General features: G+C 47.7%; 1 protein-coding gene across 1 annotated transcript; it reads right to left on the reverse strand.

Annotated features, from left to right (window-relative positions):
• Window positions 1-3,381: 3,381 nt before the first annotated feature.
• On the reverse strand, window positions 3,382-7,686 carry LOC123169889 (G-type lectin S-receptor-like serine/threonine-protein kinase SD2-5). Its single transcript, XM_044587749.1, has one exon. The coding sequence runs from the start codon at window positions 6,308-6,310 to the stop codon at window positions 3,785-3,787; it is 2,526 nt and encodes an 841-aa protein (XP_044443684.1). The 5' UTR covers window positions 6,311-7,686; the 3' UTR covers window positions 3,382-3,784.
• Between the last annotated feature and the right edge of the window lie 734 nt (window positions 7,687-8,420).

An 8,420-nucleotide genomic window follows, 5' to 3' on the forward strand; every position in this document is an offset into this window, starting at 1 on the left:
AGACTAATCAATGGGTTTTAATTTGCTACTCTAGTCCACAGCGTACAGCCTCACCTACGTGTACTTGTTTGTTTCTCATGTTTGGGCAGACCAATCCCGCCCGTTTTAGCCAAGCTATCTATCGTGCACCGGCATGTTAAGCCAAAACCATACGTACCACCCTTCGAGCTCGGGGCATGGGTGGACGGCTCACGCACAAGCCACGCCATGGAAGGCAAGCAAAGCCGCATGCATGCAGGTTCATGGAACTTGTGCGTGAACCGAGGGGCGAGCTTTGGACACCACCTGACCTCGCGCGCGCACATTCAATCGCGCAGTGAGCCGTCCTTTTCTTTCTCCGACCACCGATGGTCCATGCCCGCACACTGTGCAGTGCTCTGCTCCTCCTTCGGATTCCAGCCCATGCAGATGCATGGATGTGGAAACATCATGCGTCTCCTTTTTTTTCTTTTCCTTTGCGATCTCACGAGTCTCTCTCGGCTCTCCTCGAGGCCCACTCCGGGGCGGGGCGGGGCTTGTCTTTCATGGCCGCTCCTCCTTTTCCGTTGCCCCTGCCGCAGCTCCATCTGGTAATTATAACAGTAAAAGGATCACAGATGAACAGATCACGAGGGAGGGAGGCGGTGTATCAACAGTCCCTCCGATGTTGCTCTGTAGTGCATTTTTATCATGATTCATGCACGCCACAGTTCTCCATGTTTTGTTTCTCTCGCGCTCTCTCTCTCTCTCTCTCTCTCTCTCTCTCTCTCTCTCTCTCTCATCTGTCATGTCGTCTAACCGAAACAACGCTCAAACGGCATCGGATGAGATGGTGTTTGTTCAACTGTCAGGATCGGATTCCTGAACAGGAGGCGGCCAAGGCGTTTGTATGTCTATTCGTCCACGTCGTTTTTTGCCTACAAAAAGAAAGTCAAGACAGCTCGCTCATTGGTAGGAGGGGCATACTACTGGTACGAAAATGATGCTGGATCGATCGATTTTCCAAAATAGGGTCCCCGGCAAATTTCCCCCCGGTTTCTGACGACCCCAATCATAGCAAGGCAAAAGCGATCGGTACAGGCGATCAGAGCTAGCGATCGATGTACCGCCAACATATCGATCGATCGATCATTTGTGCCCACATGTTAGGCGACCTAGAGCTGGAGCGCGCACATGCACGATCGACCACTACGGCCGGGCGGGCAGGCAGGCAACAAAGACGGTCGACATGATGCCGGTCAAATGCGAAGAGCTTTCCGCAATCATCCACCCGAGATATTGTATTGGCCAAAGTTGGAAACCATACAAAACTAGTGGTGATACTACATGCCAGTGAGCGGACGTGCATGCATGGCCAGGGGCAGGTGGTGGTAGTACGTACCAGCTCGCCGCATCGCCCTGCTGCCCCAATGTATATTTGTCCCTAGAGTGCCTGGGGAGACCGGCCGGCTTAATATCAAATCGGGTGTTCTTTGCCTTAATAATGGAGGCTTAGTTGTTAAGCCTGCTGGTTAATTAAGCCCTTGCCTGGAATTGCTTACTTTAAAGGGCAATTGCTCCCTCTGGTCCGACTGCGACGATGCTCCATTTATTTTTTTTCGAAAAGGGGGGCGACGATGCTCCATGCGTATGGGCGGTGGCGAAGAGGGCTCCATGAGTGGAGTGCCACCGACCTGTCCGCGTCCGGGTCTGTCGAAAGGTGGCACGCCCATGTGGGCGTTCGTGGCGAGGCCATACATGCTACACGGTGAGGCCGGGCAATGCTATCTCTGGTGGTAGTAGCTCTGGTCCATCTCTCGTGGAGTTTCTCGGGGGAGAAGGAACGATTGCGGGTACGTACCTACGGTCCCCGCAGACAACATTGCATGGTTTAGAGTTAGCTCAGGGATCTGCGCATTAATTGCAGTACGTGATTACGCAATCGGACGCGTACGAGGGAGGGCCTAAAGGAGATGGGATGGTGTGGGCTGTGAGTTGAGATGCCGCTGCTGCTGCTGCAGTGCAGCGAGCTCTGGCTAATGCCGATGGAGGGCTCGTTTATTCTTTCAGGAAAATTAAGGATGGCTGGCAGCATCGGCCGTGTCTCCGACTCAGAGCCGATCGATCTTGGACCGTGGGGGGTCACGGGCCAAAGGAAAGGAAAGGAGAGCGCACGGCAGCTGGGTGACACGTACGACTAGAGTACGTACGTGATCGTTTTAACCGACCGCACGCCGCATCCTTGGCGTACAGACAGACAGACGCGGCCGGGCGCGCGCGCGCAGGCGGTGCGGCCCACGCGCTAGTAACATGCACATGCAGTGCGATGGAGGACCCGCCGGCTGAGTGACCGGCTTGGCCAAGCCAAGCACGACACGAGGCGTCCGGTGCCTTTGGGCCACGCGCCTTTCTCCCCACGCGCCTCGGATTCGATTCGCGTCGCACTCGCGCCTTCTTCCTCCACTTCTTCTCCCCGCGTCCGTCCATGCGACGCAGCGGCAACGGCCTGGTGAGGCGAGCGACGAGACCGAGAAAGTAAAGCGGCCGGGCACGGACTTTGGCGCAAGATCGACTCATCACTCATCACCCAGTGAGCGATCGATCGCGTGGTGCGAGGTGATCCCTGTGCCTTGCTCCTGCTGCTCGTTCGCGTACTGCGCTACGCAGGCGCGCATGTCGTCGTCGTCGTCGTGAGGGTGAGCCACGGAGCGAGGCTGCTGCTCGCTGTGCCTCGGGATTTGGGAAGGATCCTTTTGGGGGCCGCGCGCCCATGTTTGCGTTTACCGCCTGTCTTTATTCGCCTCGCGACCGCGACTGCTGTTGGTTTACCGCCGGTGCTCTGTGTTTGTGTTTACCCCCCGCATGTTGGGTTACGTCTTTTCAAGCCTGTCTGTCTGTGGGGCTGCGCGCTGCGCGATTGCAGAGGCGCGAGGTTCGTTTGCTATACGTGTGACTGTTACTTTGGACGGAATTTCATGCCTTTTACGGCAGTAGTAGTAGTCTAGTAGTATATCTTTGCTTTGGACGGAATTTCATGCAGCGCCGTTGATTTCCCAGAGATCCACTCCACCGTGTCTTTTTGCCGTTAGCACGCACCACCATGGGCTGGAAACATTTCGAAACTTGGGCTTGGCGGGCTGCCGGCCCACCTCGTTAATCCCAAGAGATCAGGTTTTATTTTAAAGAAAGAAATGGCCCCCCTCATTGTTCAACACTAGCAAGAAAAAAAATGCTAACGGAGAATCTTGCTGAAACATTTGTACTAGCCGACAAGGGAGTTGCCCGGTTAAGGAATAAAACCGAGCAAAAACCGCCGCCAAACCACGACCACATAGGAAAACCCCGTCATCCCGAAGTGCAACACACCACCACCGGATTTATCTAACCTGCACAAGTGCTTGTTTCTTCGGTTGGTGTCAATGATATGTGGATCTAGAGCAAGTTAGTTTACAGGTAGAATACAAGACTGGAGGAACATCATCAGGCGACAAAATAATCCTGCAGTAAAAATTCCTGCCAGCGCCCTCCTTCAAGAGAAACTTGCAACACAGAAAGTGGCCTATTTCGAGGAAACGGGTTTTGGTGCATCGATCTGAAACCCATGCTCATTGAGATGATTAGAAGCTCGCCACAGATGCACACAGATCAAACTTCAGGGAATTACAGTGTTCAGAAAGAAAAATAATAATGTAACCTGGGAAGTGCAATTTTTTGCCATTATAGTATGTAACTATTGATACCAGGAGATGTCTATGTCACAACTTTTGGATGTAAATCCTGGATGCTGCACAGGACGAATGCCAATTCCGAAACCTTGAGCTCACGTTTACCGTGGCCCTGAAAGGACGGAGTCTATCTGCAGAGTTGCGGCAATGTTCCCACGAACCGCTCTATTTGCCACCATTAGTTCCAGATTTACCAGGTCCAAATCAAGTTCGGTTTCAACATCCATTGCACCATCCAGGATTTTCACAACTTCGGTCATGGAAGGCCGTCGACGGCTATCAACCTGCAGGCACCACATTGCCAGATTCATCATGCGCGACACTTCATCCAAATGACATTGCATATCAGTGGAGCGTGGATCGATAAGGTCCAACAGCTGGTCAGTTTTGGCCTTGTCCTGCAGCATGCTGATGAGATGACGGCTTTCTTCAGGCTGTGAGTAATCCAAATTACTTCTACCGCAAATAATTTCCATGATAACAATGCCAAAGCTATACACATCAACCTTCTCGTTGATCACAGATGTCAACCACTCAGGAGCCAGGTAACCTGGTGTGCCTCTCAATCTAGTCATGACACTTCCCTGTTCACGATCAATTAGCTTGGCAAGCCCGAAGTCAGATACCTTGGCAGTGAATTGCTCATCCAAAAGGATATTTTGTGGCTTGATGTCTAGATGAACGATTGTTTCCCGACAGTCACTGTGAAGATAAGCCAGTCCCCTTGCTACATCAGTGATGATCCTCAATCTGGTTTTCCAATCAAGTGGTGCTTCTTGGTGCCTTTGGAAAATCCACCTATCCAAAGATCCATTTGGCATGTATTCATAGACAAGAAGCCTATGCGACTTTTCAGCACAAAATCCAATTAGCCTCACCAAATATATGTGGTTGATGCTTCCAATAGTCTGAACCTCTGCTAAAAATTCCCTTTTTCCTTGATTAATGCCATCCAATCTTTTCACAGCAACCTGCTTATCACAAATCTGTCCTTCAAAAACAGAACCAGATCCTCCTTTCCCAATCACTTTTGAGAAATCTTCAGTTGCTGACTTCAACTCCATAAAAGAAAATCTTGCAGGTAGCCCTGGTAACTGATCGATAATGTCATCATCTTCTAATGGTTCTGCCCTATTTCTTCGTAAAACTACAAGCACTGCAACAACAACTAAAGCAATAAAAGTTGAAGAACCAACGGCCAATGCAACGGTTAATTTTCCTTGAGATAGCACAAAGTTCCGGGTAGCTCCGTTAACTTTAACAAATGCCAGAGAACTAAAATTGCTTGAGTAACTTGGGGAATTTACACTTATCATGGAGAATATGTCAGATGCAAGAAAACAGAAACCAGTGGAGGTGTCATACTGCTGGAAGAATGAAGCCTTACACGAACAATCATTCAAGCATGATAATTTGCATCGCTCTTCACTTGTTGTCCAATTGTAGACACCGTTGAAGCGCGTGATGTTGGGAAGGGAAAGAAGTGTAGGCTTCCGTGCCGAATCACAGGATAGTGAACCTATTGGCAAGCAGCCATGATTAACCTCCCTTGGATCAATTACATCAAACAATCCTGATTGCCCAATGGCAGCATCGGGACAACTGCACTGTCCATCCGAACAAATACCATATTCGCCACAAGCTAGAGGATAAGCACAAGGATCAGCTATGTCAAAAACATCTGAACTCACCCAGCTATTGTTTGTCCAAAGATATAGCCTAAGGTGCCCATCAAAATCTAGCCTCACAAAGCCCAGCCCATAGTTATCCCTGGGCAGCTGGATCTGGTAATCTGGTGCCTCTGTATCCCGAAAATTAGTGAACACCTCCAGACTGCCATTCTTGAGTGCAACGTATGCTGACCTGTTTGTCGTCACAGTTCCACCGGTGGGGCTCCGATAGTAGGCTAGACGAGTATCAGTTCCTGCAAATGCATACATACCATCAGGGAGGACGGTGAGATCAAAATTTCCACTTGACCAGTTTGCCACTGAGGTCATTGCAATGAGCTTCTGCCCTTCTGGTAGAATCTGCCCGGTGACAAGTGTATCAGTTGGGTGATCGAAGGACCTCCAGAGTTGCATATTTGACTGATTTAACAGCACCAGATTGCCTGCACTCGTAAGATTCATGCCAGCAACTGACATGTCTTCAGTATTGGTAGACCAAACATGTGCTCCATCAGAATCATAGAGCACCAAGTCCCCAAGTTCAGTAAGTTGAACATTAGCATTCTCTTTGACTGGGCGGTCACGGTTGGCAGACCAGACCACCTTGGGCGCGTTAAAGGACACAGCATCACTGGAGCTGTAGGTATTGACAACAAAGATGGAAAAGATGTAGTCATCACAGGTAGCTACAGGCCCTGCACAGAAGAATCCGCAGGCAAATGAAAGGCTGTCAAGATCTGAGCTCGAGTTTGTAGTAAAAAACGTGGCATCCTTAGGGAGGATGATGCGCAGGGAGAATTCGTCTTCTGGATAATCGTTGTGTAGAAGGGAGGGATTATTTCGCCATATGGTGCCAATCTCAATACCCAAAGCAAAGGATTTGTTCATCGCAAGTCTGGAAGAAGAAAAAGTCGAAAGGAGAACAAAAAGGAGGATCAAGATCTTTGGAGGATACATGGCCACACCAATAATTCAACTCAACAGGTTGGTTCTATATGGCAGAACACGTCGCCCTTTAGGCCCTGCTAGTCTCTCCACACATGCTGGCATGGGGGCCGTGGTGTCGCTGCTATGCTTGCGGTGGGCAAGATTGTATAGGCGAGCTGCAAGAGGATGAAGGTGAGGCAAGCAAGAACAGAAATTTTTGGAGGGATGGAGCAAGAAAAAGTGATTGGGAGATAGCAACGAACGTAAGGAGCAAATGGAAGTGAACAAGAGCCACTTGGGAACTTGGGGATGAGTGGTATACAGTCTGGCATAGCAGATCAGATAACAATGACACACGGCCAAAAAAGAGAGAACCATGCAGGTTCTCCAAAGACTCCTTGATTTTCGCCTAACTATCGATTGCAAACTACAGTATATTTACATATAAAAAAGATACATTTCAAATCAATGGCCCTACCAGAAACCAGCCAATTTTCTTCATTGACTAGCCAAAAGTAGGTTCCTTAAATGCTTTGAAATCTCTGGATATGATTAGTACTACTTTTCTGTAACACGTCTTCTTAGAAATTTTGTTGACCACATCAGTCGTTGAATCAACTTAATTTCAGTGAAAATGTTGGAATAATCATTTTAGGGGCGTTTGAAATAGTGGCATAATAATTCCCTAGGAAAGTTTCAGCAGCATGTACTTCCATAGGAAATAAAAGAAGAGATCTGAGCCCAAGGAAATTTCATGAGTGGAGCCAACAACTCGTACTTCTATTTGCATAAACTTCCAAATGATTAAAAGAAGAATGGGCTCAGACGAGTTAAAAAATAAGTGAAACGATCAGGCACCGGCGTTGTCCTTGGCCAGCATTTATAGCACCATTCTACTTGTTTGACCACAAGCTAATGAGTGACAGATACAAAAATCTACTTCTAGTAGAAGCAGCGCCTTCAAGGACAACTTGCTAGTGTTTTATTAGCTAGAAGCCTAGAACGGATCACATGAGCATGGCTGCGCGTGCACAACATGTTGTTCGAAGCACCCTGGAGTTTTCAGAACTTATACAAGAATTGTGGATGTAATGATGAATAGCATACCATGTAAAGCTGCAATTTATCCAAACTTTGAACATTTGCAGCTTACAAAAAAAATAAGAGTTGAACACTTTAAACTGAACACTTAGCTCTTATTTTTTGTGTGCGCAAGGTACAGTTGGTCATATTTTTGGATGAATTTTAGCGGGCTCACATGTCATAGTATTAATTATATTCATGAACTTACAGATCTTTTAGAAGTCCAGGGTGTCACACTGCCACCTAGCAAGTTGATGGCAACAGCAGAGCACACCACAGTTGAACGGACTTTTCGGTTAAGCATGTTTTTAGATGCTACCTCCGTCCAAAATAGACAATACCCTAGAGAGCAAAAGTCAAACTTATCTAACTTGAATATTGATACATATAAAAAGCATTGATTTTGGTCGAATATAAAAAAATAATTACATTTTTCAAGAAGTATACTCCACAATTACATAATCTTAAAAAAAAACTAACATGTTCATATGAATATATCGGTAAACGTTGTGCCTTGAGACAATGTCCATGTCTAAAACGTGATGTATTTTGTAACGAAAGGCCGATTACAATAGTAGCAGAACTACATAGGCACGCTTGCGAGCGAGAAGAGGAATGCCCCTCCACGAGGAAGCGGCTCTTTTGCCCTTCTTTTCAATACAATGAAACGCAAGCTCTTTTGCGTTTTCTCGAAAAAAAAACCCGAGGAAGCGGCATCCTTGTCGATAGTCTTACAAAGTCTATGTGACCAGATATCAAGGCCCGCAATCATAAGCCTTACAGAAGTAGCAGAATGGGTATCTATCGATTGGAAGGCCATAACATTTCTAGCATCCCAAATGTTCCAGAGGATGAGCCAAAGGATGAAGGGCCAAAGTGACTAGACCCTTTATTCATACAGAAAGACTGAAAAAAACGATGTGACAGAACTTGAGGAGCATGACTCATTCACATCCACCATTCTTTGCAACATATGTGTAGTGCAGGTCAGGAAACAACTGTGATCAAAGCAAGTGATGTTTCACTTCTTACCCCCTGAGCCTTATCCACATAAAGT

This window comes from Triticum aestivum, chromosome 7D (assembly GCF_018294505.1).
Source record: "Triticum aestivum cultivar Chinese Spring chromosome 7D, IWGSC CS RefSeq v2.1, whole genome shotgun sequence".
NCBI classification, from domain to species: domain Eukaryota; kingdom Viridiplantae; phylum Streptophyta; class Magnoliopsida; order Poales; family Poaceae; genus Triticum; species Triticum aestivum.